Genomic DNA, 23,845 nt, shown 5'->3' with positions numbered 1-23,845 from the left:
GGGGGAGAGCACAGGCTCACCCCTCTGTTCTTCCTGTATGAACTCACAACCAGTGGGAAAGATGCAGGAAATGCTCCATTTCAACTTTAGAGGAGGTCTATTTCCATACAAAGTCAAATGGGAACTTGTCTTGTCACATATATTATCCCAATAATACCAGTGATTAAGTACGACACCAGGTATTGCGCAGAGTGGACACAGGCTTCAATGTGTGTTTTGAGTGGATGTGGCTTGTGTACATTAGTCTAGTCTGTCTCCCAGAGTGTTTGGTCATAAACTGTGATGATTAAGACTTACTGCCTGGCACAGTGTTGTTACAGGGTCAAGGGTACTGTGCCAGGCAGTAACATGTCCACAGGGCAGGTCTGTGCCAGGCAGTAACATGTCCACAGGGCAGGTCTGTGCCAGGCAGTAACATGTCCACAGGGCAGGTCTGTGCCAGGCAGTAACATGTCCACAGGGCAGGGCAGGTCTGTATCAGGCAGTAACATGTCCACAGTGCACGGCAGGTCTGTGCCAGGCAGTAACATGTCCACAGTGCACGGCAGGTCTGTGCCAGGCAGTAACATGTCCACAGGGCACGGCAGGTCTGTGCCAGGCAGTAACATGTCCACAGGGCACGGCAGGTCTGTGCCAGGCAGTAACATGTCCACAGTGCACGGCAGGTCTGTGCCAGGCAGTAACATGTCCACAGGGCAGGTCTGTGCCAGGCAGTAACATGTCCGCAGGGCAGGTCTGTGCCAGGCAGTAACATGTCCACAGGGCAGGTCTGTGCCAGGCAGTAACATGTCCACAGTGCACGGCAGGTCTGTGCCAACTGTTGGAGTGGCTCCATAGTGAAACCTATATGACCAAGCAGCACAATTTCCCCCAGGACAAGGGAAGGACAAGACAAATAAAACACTATTCAATGCATATTATACACACAAGTTGGGTGAACTTAGGTCTGGTGAATCAACATTCCTCTGTTTGGATTCACGCAGTCAATTAAAACACAGTAAATTATTGTATGAAGCAATGTACAGGTAAGTGCCAAAATAAAGGAAACACTTCAGTAAACGAAGGATACAAAGTATACTGAAAGCAGGTGCTTCCACACAGGTGGGGTTGATTAATTAATTAACATCATGCTTAGAGTCATGTATAAAAATAATTTTGTCGACCATGGCTAGAAGAGAGAGGTGTCAAAGGGGCATAGGGAGTGTAAAGTGTGTGTGTGTTTCTCAGCCACCAGATCTCAACACAATTGAACACTTATGGGAGATTCTGGAGAGGTGCCTGTGATAGCATTTTCAACCTCCATCAACAAAACACCAAATTATGGAATTTCTCGTGGAAGAATGGTGTCTCATCCCTCCAATAGAGTTCTAGACACTTGTAGAATATATGCCAGGCTAACCATGTGTATGTGACAAATAAGTGTATTTGATTGAAGCTGTTCTGGCTCGTGGTGGCCCAACGCCCTATTAAGATGCTTTCTGTTGGTGTTTCCTTTATTCCACCAGTTACATGTACATTACTAACAGGGAGATATTCTCAGACATCACTGGACATGGCACATCACCTGCCTTTTGATTATTATGTTCCCAGTAACTACAGTGACCTCCCTGGTCTTCCATCTCCACTCTGTAGTGTAGCTGAGAGGACAGCAAAGGGGATATTGCATTGTGTTGGCCTGAGGCAGTTTGGCTTGCTCCGCTCCTGATTAAATTGTATGAGATCCTCTAGCCCCTGTCCGTCCATGTGTCTGTCCCCCTGTATGTACCTCTTCATTCATCCCCCCACACTGACTATCTGTCATTATGTGGACAGCTGCTGGCTCTGTGAGGGGATGTCTGACTGTCTGTAGTGTACCTGACTAACTGTACTCACTATGGGCTCTCTGCCTCTTCCATCTGTCTCTCTAAGATCAGGTCAAGTCCCCATTGGGTTCTAAATGAGCGCAGAGAGCATATGAACACCAGTCTAAATTCCCTGTCCTGACGTTCACCTATCAGCGCTTTCCGAAGCGAAAAGGCCTTTTTGTTGTGATGGTCTTTGGTCAGTGTGGGAACCCTATTGGACAAGGGCTTGGCTGTTATGTTGTTATGACAGGAAACACCTTGGGAAAAATCACATATCCGCACGGACACATACCTTTCTACACCTCCCAGAATGGATTGCTTAAGTCTTCAAAACGTATTTTGTCTGCGCCACACACAGGAATGGGTTTGTCTAGAACTTTCCACCACATCAGGTACAGTTCGTCAGGATGTTTATTCTGATGCCCCATCTCCTCAGACTGCGGAGACACAGAAGCAGCCCGTAGCTCCCACCAGCACTGTATAATGGAATGCGTTGAGTGACAGGGTCACTGTGCTGGAGCAGCACATACTGTACGTGAAGGGGGGGAAAGTGTATTTCACAGGCAGCAGCACAAAGTCTGGTCTGGCTGTTTTGTCCATGTTTGGATAGAGGAAATGAACGCTGCGCTGAGCGACGTCTGTGTTCCTCATTCAACTCCAGTCGGTCTCCATTCCAACACCGCTTCAGACACACAGACTGACTGACTTGCTAATGGCTATAAATAGCAGTCTGAGCCCAGGTCACAACTCTGAAAGAGACAAGAGACGGGAGGGAGATTAGGAGGGGGGTAATACGAGGAATGATGAAAAACTGGAAAAAAGAAGAAGAGACTGGAGTTAGAAGGGGAGAAGAGAAAAACACATTAGGAGGGCCCAGCACAACCTCTGATTCTCTCTCCATAGTTATCACCATAGAGATATAGTTTGAAACAAGAGGGAGTGATTTTCTGTCATACCCAGAGCACAGATATGCCATCAAAACAAGACGGTTCCCCTAGACATCCCATGGAGAGTTCTAATGTAAGCTGTATATCTTAGCATGAAACCTCCGGATACATCCCATCTGGCCCCCACTATCTGTGTATCTACAGGAAGTTGTATCGTGTTAGGAGAGTGGGCTCTCCACAAATCTCTCAACCCTCCACTGAACTCAATGCAGGGGTCGTTTACACCTAGAAATCTCACTATTGTTTGTAGGAGAGGTATAGAGCTGGAAAGAGGAAGAGATTAAACATATTGCCGTTGTGTGTAGGGGTGGTAGAGCGGTGTGAAAAGGGGTAATGAAAAGAAGAAAAGAACGTTGTACAATATCAATATTTTTCAGGACATTGAGTTGCTGTTCTCATCATTCAAGTTAAAGGTATAAACGTGAACTTTGGAAACCTTACAAAACCGTACAGAAACCTTATGGAATGGCCTGACCAGTTGAAGACCATAACGCAGGGCATATTGTGATCCAAGTCTGGCTCTTAGAGCTCTGAACAGTGTGGTGTGTTTGAGTATTTCCGCAGACACACACACACACACACACACACACATTAAAATGGGTGAGATGGACGAGGGAATGGTAAATGCCTGAATAATTCAGATCAGAGCCCTTTCCTCTGTACTGCACCATCTGCATATGCCATGTTCATCTTTGAAATGGTCGAGCGTGTTGGAGATACGACAGTCTACTGCCGTTGTTACTGGCTCTCTCTCTCCCGCTGTGTGTCCATTCACGTGTGTGCAAGACTATGTGCATGCTCAGTTATCTCCCTGTTTGTTTATGACTGTGCTGAGGTTAGCTTTGTTGGCTCCAGTAATGATGTACAGATTTCATTCTCATTGTTAATTGCTTCCACAAAAATACTTGTACATTTTCCCAGCTATGACATCATGTTGTTTTCTCTCCTCTCTTCCTTTCCTTCCCTTTATCCTTCTCTTTTGTTCTCCCCATCCTCACTTTCTCTCCCCGTCCCACTCCTTCCTCCTCCTCCCCCCACATCCCCATTTTCTTTGACCCCTCTATTCTCTCTATCCTTCCCTCTCTCTGTCTGAGCTCATACATGGCTGGGGTAGAGGTTGGCTGCTTCAGTACTGGGCTTGGTCTGTTATTCCCATCAGCCTGTGCATGCAGGAAACCCACATGTGTGAAGAGTGGGAGGGAGGGAGGGAGCTGGCTTGCTCTGGATCCTATTAGCTATCCCAGCAGTGGCGGTCAGTGCCGTTTATGATGAGGGAGGCCGGTTCTTTTTCCTGAGCATGGCCTTATCTCTATTACAGCATATTGGATGACTGTCATTCATATTCCATTCACCCAGTTCAATGTAACATCGATAGGTTTAGGCTACTACATGATACTCTCGAGAGAGAAATTTGAGATGATAGACATTGACCCATTCAATACCACATTGCACACTCTTGCCTGTATCCAGCTGATCTCGGGTGTAATCATTAGTCCAACATTTGCAAACAGTTTCTATTGGACAAATTCAGGTATTTTTTTTATCCCTGTTTTATTGGCTTCCGTTTAAGAAACGTTTTTCAACAGAATCGGTGGAATGAATACACTCCTGATCATGCAAAAACACTTTCCACGTTGTATTCGTTGTAGCCTCTATGCACTCTCCTCCTCTCACCTTTTCCCTTCGTTTGTGGGCTTCAATGAACAACATTTCAGCTGTATGTGACCAGGCGAAAAAACCTTTCCAAGCCAAACTGCTACACACAGCCTACATCGTTGTCCCCATATTAGCCAAAGTAACGTCCTCGTCAACATAACTAATGCGTTAGTAAACCCGCTATAATCATGCAGTAACGTTACAGTGAATAGTCAGTAAGCAATTACACCGGCAGTCCCTGGTGGCAATAAATTAATAAAACCAAAAGCTTACCTTGGCTTGGAAGAGTTCCAGTGTTGAGTTGGATAGTCATAGCCAGCTAGTTAACATAACATAGCATCCCTCTGTTTGAGCTTGGTGTTTGAGTGACTAAACTAGCCAGCTGCATTTGAGTAAGTGATGCTGAAAGTGGAAAAATGACTCTCTTGCTTCTCCTTCATTTTTTAATAAATTAATTTGTTAACCTGTTCAACTATTGTCTTTCTCTCTCAACTACTCAACACAGTTTATGCACTACAGTGCTAGCTAGCTGTAGCTTATGCTTTCAGTTCTAGATTCATTCTCTGATCCTTTTGATTGGGTGAACAACATGTCAGTTCATGCTGCAAGAGCTCTGGTAGGTTGGAGGATGTCCTCCAGAAGTTGTCATAATTAGTGTGTAAGTCTATGGAAGGGGGTGAGAACCAAGAGCCTCCTAGGATTTGTATTGAAGTCAATGCACCCAGAGGAGGACGGAAGCTAGCTGTGGACCTTTATTGCAAAACAGTGTGCTTTAATAAATTATTTGGTGACGTGAATATATTTAGTATAGTATCTAAAAATGACATTTTTATGAAATTCACTGAGGAGGATGGTCCTCTCCGTTCTCAGCTGAGGAGCCTCCACTGCCCAGCAGACACTATTACACTCTGAGCTACTTCTCCCCTGTCCCAGTAAAATATTGTTGTTTAGCTGTGTAGCATAGGTTAGCATGTAATTCAAATCTTATTTTATTGGACATGTTATTGTGGCTGTAGCAAAATGCTTGTGTTCCAAGCTCCAACAGTGCAGTAATATCTAACTGTCACGCCCTGGTCAAAGTATTTTGTGTTTATCTTCATGTTTGGGTCAGGCCAGGGTGTGGCATGGGGTTTTTGTATTGTGGTGTGTTTTGTCTTGGGGTTTTGGTATATAGTGGGATTGTAGCTAGTGGGGTGATCTAGGAGAGTCTATGGCTGTCTGGAGTGGTTCTCAATCAGAGGCAGGTGTTTATTGTTGTCTCTGATTGGGAACCATATTTAGGCAGCCATATTCTTTGGTTGGTTTGTGGGTGATTGTCCTTAGTGTCCTTGTAACTGTCTAGTTTGCACCAGTTTAGGCTGTTTCGGTTTTCGTTACGTTTTGTAGTGTTTGTGTTTAGTGTGTTTTTTTCATTAAACATGAATCGTAATCTACACGCTGCGTTTTGGTCCGACTCTCCTTCACCACACCTAGAAAACCGTTACACTAACAGTACAGTAGTATCTAAAAACAATTCACAACAATACACACATCTAAAAGTAAAGGAATGGAATTAAGAAATATATAAATATTAGATTGAGCAATGTTGTAGAGGCTATTAATAAAATATGGTAAAATAGAATACATTATATACATATCAGATGAGTAAAGCAGTATGTAAACATTATTTAAACATTGTTAAAGTGGCCAGTGATCCCAAGTCTATGTATATAGGGCAGCAGCCTCTAAGGTGTAGGGTTGCGGCTGTTTAACAGTCTGATGGCCTTGAGATAGAAGCTGTTTTTCAGTCTCTCGGTCCCAGCTTTGATGCATTGGACTGATCTCGCCTTCTGGATGATAGCGGGGTGAACAGTCCGTGCCTCGGGTGGTCGATGATCTTTTTGGCCTTCCTGTGACATCGGGTGCTGTAGGTGTCCTGGAGGGCAGGTAGTTTGCCCCCAGTGATACGTTGGGCAGACCGCACCACCCTCTGGAGAGCCCTACGGTTGCGGGCGGTGCAGTTACCGTACTGTCTATCTATGTAATGCAGGTTTAGTCATGTAGTGTATTGGCCCCGCGTCGTCCGGGTTTGGCCGGTGTTGGTCGTCATTGTAAATAAGAATTTGCTCTTAATTGGCTTAGCTAGTTAAATAAAGGTTAAATAAAAAATGTAAATAAATTTGGGTAGCATCATAGCCAACCCATATCAATGAAAAGTACAATTATTCCACTTTTCTTTTTTTACCCCTTTTTCTCTCTAATTTCATGGTATCCAATTAGTAGTTAGTCTTGTTCCATTGCTGCAACTCCCGTACAAGAGCCGTGCATCCTCCAAAACACAACCCAGCCGAGTCGCTCTGCTTCTTGACACAATGTCCACTTAACCCGGAAGCCAGCTGAACCAATATGTTGGAGGAAACACCGTACAACTGGCGACTGTGTCAGTGTGCACTGCGCCCGGGCCAACACAGGAGACGCTAGTGCGCGATGGGACAAGAACATTCTTACCGGCCAAACCCTCCCCTAACCCGGACGACGCTTGGCTAATTGTGCGCCACCCCATCAGTCTCCCGGTCCTGGCCGGTCGCGACAGAACCTGGACTCGAACCAGGATCTCTAGTGGCACAGCTAGCACTGCGATGCAGTACCTTAGACCACTGAACCACTCAGGGGGCCCATTCCACATTGTTTATATCTTTAAATCTGTTCATTCAGTCGTGGCCTTTTGATCTGGGCAGCATGTCTGTGGACAGAATTTGTGTCTGTATGTCAGAGCCTGACTCCATCCCACAGATCTTAACAAAGCTGTGGACCCTCACAGCCAGTCAACTCTCAGTGGGTTGAGAATGTAATCATAACTCCTTCAGTGCATTTATGAGCTTTTGAACTGGCCCCTGTTAGACGGTGACCTCTGACCTTTTGGAATGCCTGTAGTAATAATCAGAGGAGAAACCAGGGGCAAGTTTTCCACCAATGTTATTCACATGAAACTCAAGAGGGAAACAGACAAGACGGACGGCGGGACAGACGGACCAAACTTTATTGGTCACTTACACAGACACAAGGTTGAGTCAGACAGACACAGTGGATGGGCGCTTGCTTTCATGGTGGTTGTTCTTGTTAGAGATGAGCTGAATCTAAGCCTCCCCCACCGCAACCCACTATCCTGAGAAAGCTGTGCAAGTCTGCCTCGTGACACGCTGAGCCAGCGCACTGCTAATACTAGGGGGGAACAACAGGGACATTATTGCGTCCTCATCACACACACACGCACGCACGCCGTCTTAACTCTTGCTACTCTTGCTATTAATTTGCCCCTTAGAGGACAATAGTCACAATAACATACTAAATCAGACCTAGTCAGTCTGCTGAGGTCTGTATAGAGATGAGGTGTAGGAATCAATCAATGTACTCAGTGTCTGTTGGCTACTGTATAGCGCTGTTAGAATAAACTGCGACCACAGGGACCTCTTCGGGGACCTCTTCGGGGACCTCTTCAGGGACCTCTTCGTTGTTCTTCTATTCAGTCTTTCTAGAGCAGTGGTATTCAAAGTCAGAGTCGCGGGGGAATTACAGTGGGGTCACCAAATTATTATTATTATTATTATTATTTTAAAAATATATTTTAGGGGGGATCCAAAAATTAAGATCACAGATTATTCTATGGGACAATACATTTTTGAGAAATAGAATAAGAGCAATACAATTTTATTATCTAAATGTATTTATTGGTCCTCTTTAAGAAATAAAAAAATGTCATGCGTTTAAGGTTATTTCTTGATGTAAAAATCTTAATTTACCTATTTTAAGGTTGTCATTGGATTTCGACAGAATTTCTGGTGAAAAAATGGGGTCCCCAGAACTTCTGCCGACAAAATGGGGTCCCCAGAACTTCTGCCGACAAAATGGGGTCCCCAGAACTTCTGCCGACAAAATGGGGTCCCTGCTGAAAAAGTTTGAAACGTCACTGTTCTAGAGGTCTTACTTCTCTGTCCTTTACTGTATCTGCCAGGAGATTGATATTTGTTGTCCTTCAAATGTGTGATTTGTATCGTTTTACATCTCATTTGAACATGCTGATACTGAAGGTTTGACAAGGTTCAATCAGTCTCAATGGGACAACGTTGAAACAATGAAGTGATATTATATGTTAACTGTACTGACATGCTCTACACTACACACCCACTGTGACTCCATACAGGAGCCCACTTCAAACTCTGAGTCAGTGCCTGCAAATCTCTCTCAATCTCAACAGTAAACCTGTTTCTGCTCTGTTTCACCTGTTTGAAAGTGAGGTGAATAGTTCCAGGCATTTTACTTATGGGGCAAAGGGTTCCACACACACACACACACACATGTACACACACAGAGGTAGGTCTCTCACCTTTGGCCTGGTGCTCTTTCCCCCTGGGCTCTCCTCTGCTGGTCCAGATGTCAGGGACACACCCATCAGCTGGCCTAGGAGCTCCAGCAGAGACAGATGTCCTCCCTCCCTCCTGTCCTGACCCCCACATTATCAGTGGTTCTATACAGTAGAATGTCACCTGTGACCTGAGCTGAGATTGAGTCATAACCTGCCCTACTACGGTCTAGCTCGTGTCAATCAGAAACCCTGGGTTTCAGGTGAGAGTGAGCGATTCGGCCTGGAAAAACAATGTCACTGTGTGTTATTGTTCAGATATTGTGTAACAACTGCCTCATTGTCTTACGCTGGGCCGCTCGCTAACAAGCATGATGGACAGGAAGAAAGAGAGAGGGAAGGAATGCGAGGAAAGGAGAGAGTCATGGTAAAAAAATAACTAATCTGCTGGCACATTTTAGAAATGCATTACTCTGTGGGGATGCAAGTTATAGTTTAGCCAAACTACGCACAACAAATGCCAAACACGTCCAAGTGTGTGTGCCTGTGTAGTGTTGACTTAACACGTGGTCTGCCCAGCTGTCTGTATGTTATTTAGTTATGGGCTAGAGGACATGTCATTCGTCTATTTAGACAGATTAAACACCAACTTTATATAATTTTAGGAACTTCCTACACTCTTTGGAATGAGACGATCAAAGATCCTACTAAGAGAAACAGTCAACATTAAACCAGGCTTTTATAGCGGGACACTAATCTGGATGTTTATAAGAAATCCCGCTATATGAACCATCAAACAGGCAAAGCGTCAATACAGGATTAAGATTGAATCGTACTACACCGGCTCTGATGCTTGTCGGATGTGGCAGGGCTTGCAAACTATTACGGACTACGAAGGGAAACCCAGCCGTACGCTGCCCATTGACTCAAGCCTACTGGATGGGTTAAATGCTTGATTTGCTCGCTTTGAGGCAAGCAACACTGAAGCATGGATGAGAGCACCACATCCGACAAGTGTCAAAGCCGGTGTAGTAGGATTGAATCTTAGTCCTGTATTGACGCGTTGCCTGTTTGATGGTTTGTCTGAAGGCATAGCGGGATTTCTTATCAGCGTATGGATTAGTGTCCCCCTTCTTGAAAGCGGCAGCTCTAGCCTTTAGCTCGGTGCTAGCTGTCAATGACTCATTAAAAAAAAAAATCTTCGTCCAGTTCGAGGTCAGTAATCGCTGTTCTGATGTCCAGAAGCTCTTTTCGGTCATAAGAGACAGTAGGATCAACATTATGTACAAAATAAGTTACAAACAATGTGGAAAATACACACAAAATAGCACAAGCGGTTAAACGGCAGCCATCCCCTCCGGCGCCATTCATCCCATCGGCCCTTTCGGCTATGCATCCTTTAAAAGCAATGTTACCTTGGTCACCGAGATCACAATCAAAGTAAACGTTGCAGATGTCTGCTCCATTGGAAATCACTTGTATCTGTCAATTGAACCCTGAATCTCTGGGTCCATGGTTGTGATGATGCAGTGTGTTTGTGCTTCTGTCACTCGGCTGTCTCTCTTTTTCCCCACAGGGCTCTGTTCACCTACGATGGGGCCACTAACAACCTCAAACTGGCTGATTCTGGAGGTAAAGCTTACTGGACGATTTGAACTTGTCACCTTTTTTGAATTTGAGTTTTCCAAAATGATAAGTTGGTGGTGTTTATTAATCTCTCTGTCCGTCTCTCTCTTTCTTTCGCTCTCTCTCTTTCTCTCTCTCATTTTCTCTCTCTCTATTTCAATCCCGCCCCCTCTCTCGTCTCTCCTACAGCAGGTGGAGTGGTGGAGCTGTCAGAGAAGTTCCTCATAGCCAGACCTCAGTATGGGCTCTGCAGAGTGGGCTCAGCCGAGGTAGGAGGCCCTCGCGTCGCCATGATCTGCTGGGTGAGTGTCGTTCACAACATGGCCTTCTGAATGGACGTGGTACCATATATTAACTCTCTTTACCTGTTGCTGTGTCTCAGGTGCTTGAAGTAGAAGTGGCCCATAACCACAGCTCTAGGATCAGATTCCTTACCCTCAATCCTATCCTTAACCATTAGAAGGATGGAAAATATATTTGACTCTGTATCAGAGGTTAGGGACAAGCTTTGGTTCCCATTGGCTCATGCCACTGTTGGATGTGTTTCGATTGGCCCTTGGTCTGGGGGTCAACGTGTGTGATGTGTCAGCTAAATTGCTGACACCGGATGCCAGGCCTAGCTTTTTACTGATACCAATTATTTTGACTGATGCGCACACACACACAAGCAGGGCAACAGATGCTTAGAATGTTCCCAATGTGCTTCACTGGTCCCGTATCTATGGCGACCTTGTGGAATGTTGTGGTGGGGGTCAGAGGTTGCATCTGTAGCCAGTCAGGCAGCTACACAAACACACACACAAATCAGAAACTTGTGAAACATATTATTATATTAAACTTCATTATATTGTATATGATATGTAACATGATAATAATGGTAGGCTCTCTCTGTAACGCTGGGAAATGATTCCACAAGGGTGTACATGCAGTACCTGATGACAGAAGACTGAAGCTAGACTTTCTGATAATGAGCCTCTCTCTGGCTCCCTCAGACTAATTATGTAGTGTGTGTGGGTCTCCAGGTCGGGCCAAATGTGGATGAGAACCGCAGGACAGAATGTGCCAGCCATGTGCCTGCTATCAAGACCTTTTTCAAGGTACGGTACAACACCACTCACACCCTTGCCCTGCTCTAAGCTGCCATTTTGTCTGTTGGTCGTACAGTCATCCAGTCAGTGACCTCATTGCAGCTGCAGCATTTGATAGTATTCAGGAGTGGCATGATTAATATGGGAGTTAAGTGTTTTCTCTATCTCCTACATCCTGTGTTGGTACCATTGTGGAATGTTACTCTGTTTCTTCTCTTCACTGTTTCTCTAACAATGAATAATGGATAAACACCCTCCTATAGTAACTGTTGTCAAGACAATACAGAGAGTTGGTGTTGCTCGTGTAGGAAGGGTGGAACTGGCCTGACCAGGAACGAGGGAATGAATAGTGATGTTGTCACACTTGGTAAGACACACACATACACACACGCATCGCACGTGCATTATATACACACATATATATATATATATATATATATATATATAGATATGCATCAAACCTGCACGTGCATTATGCACATACAAACAAGCAATACTTATCTCAGTCTCTCCCACATACAAACATAAATACACACACATGCTCTATATTTACACACACTAGTTTACCTTTCATTGTTAAACGTCTTCCTGTCTTCCGTGCACTTCCTACCGCATGGGTTTGTATGGTCCAGTGGCGGGCCAGGCCAATGTCCAGGCTGGTGGCAGGAAGGCACGGGGGTAGGGGTCACCACACATTGCCACCGAGATGGGCCACCGGCAGGCACAGCATAAACACTCACCAAGTGGTGACAGGGCCTCACAGGAAACAGAGAAAATAATGGTCCCTTCAGAGAGGAAGATGAGAAGAGATGTGTGTGTGTGTGTGTGTGTGTGTGTGTGTGTGTGTGTGTGTGTGTGTGTGTGTGTGTGTGTGTGTGTGTGTGTAAACTCTCCAGATGCTGGCTTGCTGTAAAATAGTATTTATTTCACATTTCCATCTTACTGCAGAGAAGTTTATGGGTCATCCATTCAGCCTATAACCAGACCCCGTTGTTACTGGTTTACATATAAAGGTGTCATCCATTCAGCCTATAGCCAGACCCCGTTGTTACTAGTTTACATATAAAGGTGTCATCCATTCAGCCTATAGCCAGACCCCGTTGTTACTAGTTTACATATAAAGGTGTCATCCATTCAGCCTATAACCAGACCCCGTTGTTACTAGTTTACATATAAAGGTGTCATCCATTCAGCCTATAACCAGACCCCGTTGTTACTAGTTTACATATAAAGGTGTCATCCATTCAGCCTATAGCCAGACCCCGTTGTTACTAGTTTACATATAAAGGTGTCATCCATTCAGCCTATAACCAGACCCCGTTGTTACTGGTTTACATATAAAGGTGTCATCCATTCAGCCTATAACCAGACCCCGTTGTTACTAGTTTACATATAAAGGTGTCATCCATTCAGCCTATAAACAGACCCCGTTGTTACTAGTTTACATATAAAGGTGTCATCCATTCAGCCTATAAACAGACCCCGTTGTTACTAGTTTACATATAAAGGTGTCATCCATTCAGCCTATAACCAGACCCCGTTGTTACTAGTTTACATATAAAGGTGTCATCCATTCAGCCTATAGCCAGACCCCGTTGTTACTAGTTTACATATAAAGGTGTCATCCATTCAGCCTATAGCCAGACCCCGTTGTTACTAGTTTACATATAAAGGTGTCATCCATTCAGCCTATAACCAGACCCCGTTGTTACTAGTTTACATATAAAGGTGTCATCCATTCAGCCTATAAACAGACCCCGTTGTTACTAGTTTACATATAAAGGTGTCATCCATTCAGCCTATAAACAGACCCCGTTGTTACTAGTTTACATATAAAGGTGTCATCCATTCAGCCTATAACCAGACCCCGTTGTTACTAGTTTACATATAAAGGTGTCATCCATTCAGCCTATAACCAGACCCCGTTGTTACTAGTTTACATATAAAGGTGTCATCCATTCAGCCTATAGCCAGACCCCGTTGTTACTAGTTTACATATAAAGGTGTCATCCATTCAGCCTATAACCAGACCCCGTTGTTACTAGTTTACATATAAAGGTGTCATCCATTCAGCCTATAAACAGACCCCGTTGTTACTAGTTTACATATAAAGGTGTCATCCATTCAGCCTATAACCAGACCCCCTTGTTACTGGTTTACATATAAAGGTGTCATCCATTCAGCCTATAACCAGACCCCGTTGTTACTAGTTTACATATAAAGGTGTCATCCATTCAGCCTATAACCAGACCCCGTTGTTACTAGTTTACATATAAAGGTGTCATCCATTCAGCCTATAAACAGACCCCGTTGTTACTAGTTTACATATAAAGGTGTCATCCATTCAGCCTATAAACAGACCCCGTTGTTACTAGTTTACATATAAAGGTGTCATCCATTCAGCCTATAACCAGACCCCGTTGTTACTAGTTTACATATAAAGGTGTCATCCATTCAGCCTATAGCCAGACCCCGTTGTTACTAGTTTACATATAAAGGTGTCATCCATTCAGCCTATAGCCAGACCCCGTTGTTACTAGTTTACATATAAAGGTGTCATCCATTCAGCCTATAAACAGACCCTGTTGTTACTAGTTTACATATAAAGGTGTCATCCATTCAGCCTATAACCAGACCCCGTTGTTACTAGTTTACATATAAAGGTGTCATCCATTCAGCCTATAACCAGACCCCGTTGTTACTAGTTTACATATAAAGGTGTCATCCATTCAGCCTATAAACAGACCCCGTTGTTACTAGTTTACATATAAAGGTGTCATCCATTCAGCCTATAGCCAGACCCCGTTGTTACTAGTTTACCCATTCAGTTAGCCAGACCCCGTACTAGTTTACATATAAAGGTGTCATCCATTCAGCCTATAACCAGACCCCGTTGTTACTAGTTTACATATAAAGGTGTCATCCATTCAGCCTATAACCAGACCCCGTTGTTACTAGTTTACATATAAAGGTGTCATCCATTCAGCCTATAGCCAGACCCCGTTGTTACTAGTTTACATATAAAGGTGTCATCCATTCAGCCTATAGCCAGACCCCGTTGTTACTAGTTTACATATAAAGGTGTCATCCATTCAGCCTATAGCCAGACCCCGTTGTTACTAGTTTACATATAAAGGTGTCATCCATTCAGCCTATAGCCAGACCCCGTTGTTACTAGTTTACATATAAAGGTGTCATCCATTCAGCCTATAGCCAGACCCCGTTGTTACTAGTTTACATATAAAGGTGTCATCCATTCAGCCTATAGCCAGACCCCGTTGTTACTAGTTTACATATAAAGGTGTCATCCATTCAGCCTATAGCCAGACCCCGTTGTTACTAGTTTACATATAAAGGTGTCATCCATTCAGCCTATAGCCAGACCCCGTTGTTACTAGTTTACATATAAAGGTGTCATCCATTCAGCCTATAGCCAGACCCCGTTGTTACTAGTTTACATATAAAGGTGTCATCCATTCAGCCTATAACCAGACCCCGTTGTTACTAGTTTACATATAAAGGTGTCATCCATTCAGCCTATAGCCAGACCCCGTTGTTACTAGTTTACATATAAAGGTGTCATCCATTCAGCCTATAACCAGACCCCGTTGTTACTAGTTTACATATAAAGGTGTCATCCATTCAGCCTATAGTTTACCAGACCCCGTTGTTACTAGTTTACATATAAAGGTGTCATCCATTCAGCCTATAGCCAGACCCCGTTGTTACTAGTTTACATATAAAGGTGTCATCCATTCAGCCTATAGCCAGACCCCGTTGTTACTAGTTTACATATAAAGGTGTCATCCATTCAGCCTATAGCCAGACCCCGTTGTTACTAGTTTACATATAAAGGTGTCATCCATTCAGCCTATAGCCAGACCCCGTTGTTACTAGTTTACATATAAAGGTGTCATCCATTCAGCCTATAGTTTACCAGACCCCCCGTTGTTACTAGTTTACATATAAAGGTGTCATCCATTCAGCCTATAACCAGACCCCGTTGTTACTAGTTTACATATAAAGGTGTCATCCATTCAGCCTATAACCAGACCCCGTTGTTACTAGTTTACATATAAAGGTGTCATCCATTCAGCCTATAACCAGACCCCGTTGTTACTAGTTTACATATAAAGGTGTCATCCATTCAGCCTATAACCAGACCCCGTTGTTACTAGTTTACATATAAAGGTGTCATCCATTCAGCCTATAACCAGACCCCGTTGTTACTAGTTTACATATAAAGGTGTCATCCATTCAGCCTATAGCCAGACCCCGTTGTTACTAGTTTACATATAAAGGTGTCATCCATTCAGCCTATAACCAGACCCCGTTGTTACTAGTTTACATATAAAGGTGTCATCCATTCAGCCTATAACCAGACCCCGTTGTTACTAGTTTACATATAAAGGTGTCATCCATTCAGCCTATAACCAGACCCCGTTGTTACTAGTTTACATATAAAGGTGTCATCCATTCAGCCTATAGCCAGACCCCGTTGTTACTAGTTTACATATAAAGGTGTCATCCATTCAGCCTATAGCCAGACCCCGTTGTTACTAGTTTACATATAAAGGTGTCATCCATTCAGCCTATAGCCAGACCCCGTTGTTACTAGTTTACATATAAAGGTGTCATCCATTCAGCCTATAACCAGACCCCGTTGTTACTAGTTTACATATAAAGGTGTCATCCATTCAGCCTATAACCAGACCCCGTTGTTACTAGTTTACATATAAAGGTGTCATCCATTCAGCCTATAGCCAGACCCCGTTGTTACTAGTTTACATATAAAGGTGTCATCCATTCAGCCTATAGCCAGACCCCGTTGTTACTAGTTTACATATAAAGGTGTCATCCATTCAGCCTATAACCAGACCCCGTTGTTACTAGTTTACATATAAAGGTGTCATCCATTCAGCCTATAACCAGACCCCGTTGTTACTAGTTTACATATAAAGGTGTCATCCATTCAGCCTATAACCAGACCCCGTTGTTACTAGTTTACATATAAAGGTGTCATCCATTCAGCCTATAACCAGACCCCGTTGTTACTAGTTTACATATAAAGGTGTCATCCATTCAGCCTATAACCAGACCCCGTTGTTACTAGTTTACATATAAAGGTGTCATCCATTCAGCCTATAACCAGACCCCGTTGTTACTAGTTTACATATAAAGGTGTCATCCATTCAGCCTATAACCAGACCCCGTTGTTACTAGTTTACTAGTGTCATCCATTCAGCCTATAAAGACCCCGTTGTTACTAGTTTACCATCCATTCAGCCTATAACCAGACCCCGTTGTTACTAGTTTACATATAAAGGTGTCATCCATTCAGCCTATAACCAGACCCCGTTGTTACTAGTTTACATATAAAGGTGTCATCCATTCAGCCTATAACCAGACCCCGTTGTTACTAGTTTACATATAAAGGTGTCATCCATTCAGCCTATAACCAGACCCCGTTGTTACTAGTTTACATATAAATCCATTCAGGTTGTTACTAGTTTACATATAAAGGTGTCATCATTCAGCCTATAACCAGACCCCGTTGTTACTAGTTTACATATAAAGGTGTCATCCATTCAGCCTATAACCAGACCCCGTTGTTACTAGTTTACATATAAAGGTGTCATCCATTCAGCCTATAGCCAGACCCCGTTGTTACTAGTTTACATATAAAGGTGTCATCCATTCAGCCTATAACCAGACCCCGTTGTTACTAGTTTACATATAAAGGTGTCATCCATTCAGCCTATAACCAGACCCCGTTGTTACTAGTTTACATATAAAGGTGTCATCCATTCAAAGACCCCGTGTCATATAAAGGTGTCATCCATTCAGCCTATAACCAGACCCCGTTGTTACTAGTTTACATATAAAGGTGTCATCCATTCAGCCTATAACCAGACCCCGTTGTTACTAGTTTACATCCATAAAGACCCCGTTGTGTTTACATATAAAGGTGTCATCCATTCAGCCTATAACCAGACCCCGTTGTTACTAGTTTACATATAAAGGTGTCATCCATTCAGCCTATAACCAGACCCCGTTGTTACTAGTTTACATATAAAGGTGTCATCCATTCAGCCTATAACCAGACCCCGTTGTTACTAGTTTACATATAAAGGTGTCATCCATTCAGCCTATAACCAGACCCCGTTGTTACTAGTTTACATATAAAGGTGTCATCCATTCAGCCTATAACCAGACCCCGTTGTTACTAGTTTACATATAAAGGTGTCATCCATTCAGCCTATAACCAGACCCCGTTGTTACTAGTTTACATATAAAGGTGTCATCCATTCAGCCTATAACCAGACCCCGTTGTTACTAGTTTACATATAAAGGTGTCATCCATTCAGCCTATAACCAGACCCCGTTGTTACTAGTTTACATATAAAGGTGTCATCCATTCAGCCTATAACCAGACCCCGTTGTTACTAGTTTACATATAAAGGTGTCATCCATTCAGCCTATAACCAGACCCCGTTGTTACTAGTTTATAAAGGTGTCATCCATTCAGCCTATAACCAGACCCCGTTGTTACTAGTTTACATATAAAGGTGTCATCCATTCAGCCTATAACCAGACCCCGTTGTTACTAGTTTACATATAAAGGTGTCATCCATTCAGCCTATAACCAGACCCCGTTGTTACTAGTTTACATATAAAGGTGTCATCCATTCAGCCTATAACCAGACCCCGTTGTTACTAGTTTACATATAAAGGTGTCATCCATTCAGCCTATAACCAGACCCCGTTGTTACTAGTTTACATATAAAGGTGTCATCCATTCAGCCTATAACCAGACCCCGTTGTTACTAGTTTACATATGTCATCCATTCAGCCTATAACAGACCCCGTTGTTACTAGTTTACATTCATCCATTCAGCCTATAGCCAGACCCCGTTGTTACTAGTTTACATATAAAGGTGTCATCCATTCAGCCTATAGCCAGACCCCGTTGTTACTAGTTTACATATAAAGGTGTCATCCATTCAGCCTATAACCAGACCCCGTTGTTACTAGTTTACATATAAAGGTGTCATCCATTCAGCCTATAACCAGACCCCGTTGTTACTAGTTTACATATAAAGGTGTCATCCATTCAGCCTATAGCCAGACCCCGTTGTTACTAGTTTACATATAAAGGTGTCATCCATTCAGCCTATAACCAGACCCCGTTGTTACTAGTTTACATATAAAGGTGTCATCCATTCAGCCTATAGCCAGACCCCGTTGTTACTAGTTTACATATAAAGGTGTCATCCATTCAGCCTATAGCCTGACCCTGTTACTTTTTTATTGAATGTCGGTTAAGTATTTGGCCTAGGAACTTCTGTGACCCCAGTCTCAGATATACCATAGTTTGTGTGTGTGGCTTTATTACATAATAGGTCAAGTATGTGTTAGCGTTGAATAGAATGGCTTACTGAGATTTACCGCCCAAACCCACTCCCTTTTCTCGGGATAAATAACTGCGAGAAAACAGCAAATTATAATCTATTATTTCTATGAACAGAATGACGTTAAATGATATGTGATGTCCAAGTTTGGTTTCTCTACAGACCACGGCCTACTCTGCTATCTGCATGATCAATCATCAGCGCTCAGGGTGGGAACAGACAGTGTATCTCCATATGGAGCGCAGTTCACAATGCATGTATTATCTCATCATAGGAACTTATTTTTCTTGTGACAGGTAGGCCTATATTTGCTGCAGCAAAGCCTATGTTACAGTAATATTAGGACTGAATGCACGTCTAATTGACCCATCTCCATCTGGCTATCGGGGGTCACCATATTTGTTTTATTGTAATGTTGCATTTTTTTAAAATTGCAGCTGCAGAGTTTTAAAACAGGCAATTACTATTGTGGCTTCAAATCAGTGCACACATGAGCGCATTCTCAGTCTCTCTCCATCAATTCCATTCAAATTGCATCCAAAATAGATAGGCCTAATCCTGTTCAAGATTGATTTATATATATACGTACGTACGTGTGTGTACCAGTCAAAAGTTGACACACCTACTCATTCAAGGGTTTTTTCTTTATTTGTACTATGTTCTACATTGTATAATAATAGTGAAGACATCAAAACTATGAAATAATATGGAATCATGTAGTAGCCAAAAACGTGTTTAACAAATGAAATATATTTGAGATTCTTCAAATTAGCCACCCTTTGCCTTGATGACAGCTTTGCACACTCTTGGCAGTCTCTCAACCAGCTTCACCTGGAATGGTTTTCCAACAATCATGAAGGAGTTCCCACATATGCTGAGCATTTGTTGGCTGCTTTTCCTTCCCTCTGGTCCAACTCATCCCAAACCATCTCAATTGGGTCGAGGTCAGGTGATTGTGGAGGCCAGGTCATCTGATGCAGGAGCTTCATCACTCTCCTTCATGGTCAAATAGCCCTTACACAGCCTGGGGGTGTGTTTTGGGTCTGTCCTGTTGAAAAACAAATGCTAGTACCACTAAGCTCAAGCCAGATGGGATGGTGTATTGCTGCAGAATGCTGTGGTAGTCATGCTGGTTAAGTGTGCTTTGAATTCTAAATAAATCACAGACAGTGTCACCAGCAAAGCACCCCCACACCATCACACCATCCTTCACGGTGGGAACCACAAATGCGGAGATCGTGTTCATCTACTCCGAATCTCACAAAGACACTGTGGGTGGAACCAAAAATCTAAAATTTGGACTCATCAGACTAAAGGACAGATTTCCACCGGTCTAATGTCCATTTGCTCCTGTTTCTTGGCCCTTTAGTAGTGGTTTCTTTGCAACAATTCGACCATGAAGGCCTGATTCACGGAGTCTCCTCTGAACAGTTGATGTTGAGATGTGTCTGTTACTTGAACTCTGTGAAGCATTTATTTGGGCTGCAATCTGAAGTGCAGGTAACTCTAATGAACTTATCCTCTGCAGCAGAGGTAATTCTGGGTATTTTTTCCTGTGGCTTTCCTCATGAGAGCCAGTTTCATCATAGCACTTCATGGTTTTTGCAACTGGACTTGAAGAAACTTTCAAAGTTTTTGAAATGTTCTGCATTGACTGACCTTCATGTCTTAATGTAATGATGGACTGTAATTTCCGTTTGCGTATTTGAGCTGTTCTTGGCATAATATGGACTTAGCCTTATTTGCTAAAATACCATATTCTGTATATCACCCCTACCTTGTCACAGCACTGATTGGCTCAAATTAAGAAGGAAAGAAATTCCACAAATTAACAAGGCACAGCTGTTAATTGAAATGCATTCCAGGTGACTACCTCATGAAGCTGGTTGAGAGAATGCAAAGATTGTGCAAAGCAAAGGGTGGCTACTTTGAAGAATTTCAAACATAAAATATATTTTGATATTTTGAACACTTTTTTTGTTTACTACATGATACCATATTTGTTATTTCATATTTTTGATGTCTTCACTATTATTCTACAATGTAGGAAATACAAATAAAGAAAAACCCTTGAAGGAGTAGGTGTGTCCAATGTCAGATTAAAGCATCTGGGTATTATATTCACATTGCAGTCTTGCTGTTCTTTGTTTGATGAGCCCTTTCTCTGAGACCTGAGCTTTCCCCATCTCTCTGTCATGTATTAGTCAACATTGTCTCCATCACCATGTGGGGTCTATAAAACTATGTGACGCTTGTCATAAAGCGTTACTGGAAGGTGGCTTGGATTAATAAATACTTACTCAATCAGGACATACAGACAGAGCCAGTTTGCTTTTATAGGTTTGGCCAGTCACCTCAAGACTCACTCTTACTGTAACCTTGTAAAAGATGTGGCTTCCAGGAAGCTGTGTGAGGTGGTTAACTTCTCGGTCAAAGGACAAAACTCACTTAATCTCCTGATTCGTAATGTAATTTTGGTGAGTTGCTTTTTAGGAGAGACTTATTTCTGGTGTAGCGCCCTCGTGTGGTGGAAAGGGCACCAGTGCTCCGTCAACATGCATAGACATTGCGGCACTTCCAGCTGGCCTAATCCTGCTCTGTCTTGAGGCATATTAATACTCCTACAGTGTAGATGAATTTAATTAATTAAATATCGTGTACATCATACTATATTCATTAAATATAGTGTACATCATACTATATTCATTAAATATAGTGTACATCATACTATATTCATTAAATATAGTGTACATCATACTATATTCATTAAATATAGTGTACATCATACTATATTCATTAAATATAGTGTACATCATACTATATTCATTAAATATAGTGTACATCATACTATATTCATTAAATATAGTGTACATCATACTATATTCATTAAATATAGTGTATGTTGTTGTTCCCAGTCCATATGTTAGAGTGCTATATTTGTTTAATACAAAAATACATTTGTGTTCCAGTCTGACAGTTCTGTGAGAAGCTACAGCACCAACTGAAACAACAAACATGACAGAAGGAGAGACTAGGATGTCTAGAAGTAGTGGGAACTGGGTTATTGTTGTTTTTTGTCCAAAACCCTTGGAATTATTAGTCAGGATTAGAACATTGGGATGTGTTCTGACCGAGTCAGAAAGCCCCATGGCAATTCTATTCTCTCTTTCTCCCTCTACAAGTCTCAGCTAGCAACTGTGTGAGAGGGTGAATCACCTGCAGCGTTTGAGTGAGTCTCATATTGTATCAACAAGTCTTTTGCACAATTGCTCATTGTTGCTCAATCTAAGTAGAAAAGACCAGTAGACCGTCAGGTAGACAGGTGACAGTGAAAGCAGTTGGGGTGAAAACTAAGGGGGGAAGATTTAGGGGAATGAAGGGAACGAGACAGGACAAGTATAGAGGAGGAAAGTGAAGGAGTAAGAATGGGAGGATAGGAGAAGTCTATGAAAGATGACAGGGTGTGTGAGAGGAGGTCTATGAGAGAGGACAGGGTGTGTGAGAGGAGGTCTATGAGAGAGGACAGGGTGTGTGAGGGGAGGTCTATGAGAGAGGACAGGGTGTGTGAGGGGAGGTCTATGAGAGAGGACAGGGTGTGTGAGGGGAGGTCTATGAGAGAGGACAGGGTGTGTGAGGGGAGGTCTATGAGAGAGGACAGGGTGTGAGAGGAGGTCTATGAGAGAGGACAGGGTGTGTGAGAGGAGGTCTATGAGAGAGGACAGGGTGTGTGAGGGGAGGTCTATGAAAGAGAGGAGAGGACAGGGTGTGTGAGGGGGAGGTCTATGAGAGAGGACAGGGTGTGTGAGGGGAGGTCTATGAGAGAGGACAGGGTGTGTGAGGGGAGGTCTATGAGAGAGGACAGGGTGTGTGAGGGGAGGTCTATGAGAGAGGACAGGGTGTGAGAGGAGGTCTATGAGAGAGGACAGGGTGTGTGAGAGGAGGTCTATGAGAGAGGACAGGGTGTGTGAGGGGAGGTCTATGAAAGAGAGGAGAGGACAGGGTGTGTGAGGGGAGGTCTATGAGAGAGGACAGGGTGTGTGAGGGGAGGTCTATGAAAGAGAGGACAGGGTGTGTGAGGGGAGGTCTATGAGAGAGGACAGGGTGTGTGAGGGGAGGTCTATGAGAGAGGACAGGGTGTGTGAGGGGAGGTCTATGAGAGAGGACAGGGTGTGTGAGGGGAGGTCTATGAAAGAGGAGAGGACAGGGTGTGTGAGGGGAGGTCTATGAGAGAGGACAGGGTGTGTGAGAGGAGGTCTGAGAGAGGACAGGGTGTGTGAGGGGAGGTCTATGAAAGAGGAGAGGACAGGGTGTGTGAGGGGAAAGGGAAAAGAGGGGAAGAGAGAGGAGGAGGAGAGGTTGTGTATGTTAATGAGAAAGCTGTTACCTTAGAGACAATATTAGGCAGAGGCCTTAGGCTTCTCCTTAACTGTCTCCTCTATCATCTGAAACATAATGACAGAGACAGTTAGGAGAAGCCTGTCATCTGAAACATAATGACAGACAGAGACAGTTAGGAGAGGCCTTAGGAGGCAGTATTAAGGAGCAGCCTATCATCTGAAACATAATGACAGACCGAGACAGGAGATAATTTACACCCTCTTCACCACAACGCCCTCCTTCCTCTCTCAGGGGAACCTCACACTGCTTGCGAGAAGTTAGGAAGGGAGAAGTTAGGGAGGGAGAAGTTAGGGAGGGAGAAGTTAGGGAGGGAGAAGTTAGGGAGGGAGTGCAACTGTGTGTGGGCCTATTAAGTGTGATCGGACCAAGTAATTGGGCGTCACTCTAAAGCGGAAAGGTGGAATAAACGACTCAGGAGTAGGTTTTCTTGATTGAACACAGTTCTCTATTGAGGGCATTTGGTCAACACAAACACTTCAACATAATCAATGAAAATCTCCCAAGGAAAAACATACATCTTCTCCAGATGAAACAG

At 43.4% G+C, this 23,845-nt stretch overlaps 1 protein-coding gene across 1 annotated transcript in view; it reads left to right on the top strand.

Moving 5' to 3' along the window:
- Positions 1–23,845, top strand: part of si:dkey-40c11.2 (drebrin-like protein B) — a 54,528-nt gene that overhangs the window by 16,366 nt on the left and 14,317 nt on the right. Inside the window, exons 2-4 of the mRNA XM_035784878.2 lie at positions 10,363–10,418; positions 10,602–10,714; positions 11,435–11,509. Coding sequence (XP_035640771.1) covers positions 10,363–10,418; positions 10,602–10,714; positions 11,435–11,509 — 244 coding nt within the window. The remainder of the gene's footprint in view (positions 1–10,362; positions 10,419–10,601; positions 10,715–11,434; positions 11,510–23,845) is intronic.

Source organism: Oncorhynchus keta, chromosome 14, assembly GCF_023373465.1.
Source record: "Oncorhynchus keta strain PuntledgeMale-10-30-2019 chromosome 14, Oket_V2, whole genome shotgun sequence".
NCBI classification, from domain to species: domain Eukaryota; kingdom Metazoa; phylum Chordata; class Actinopteri; order Salmoniformes; family Salmonidae; genus Oncorhynchus; species Oncorhynchus keta.
The sequence above is the reverse complement of the archived record's forward strand: the minus strand, read 5'-3'. Positions and strand labels throughout refer to the sequence as shown.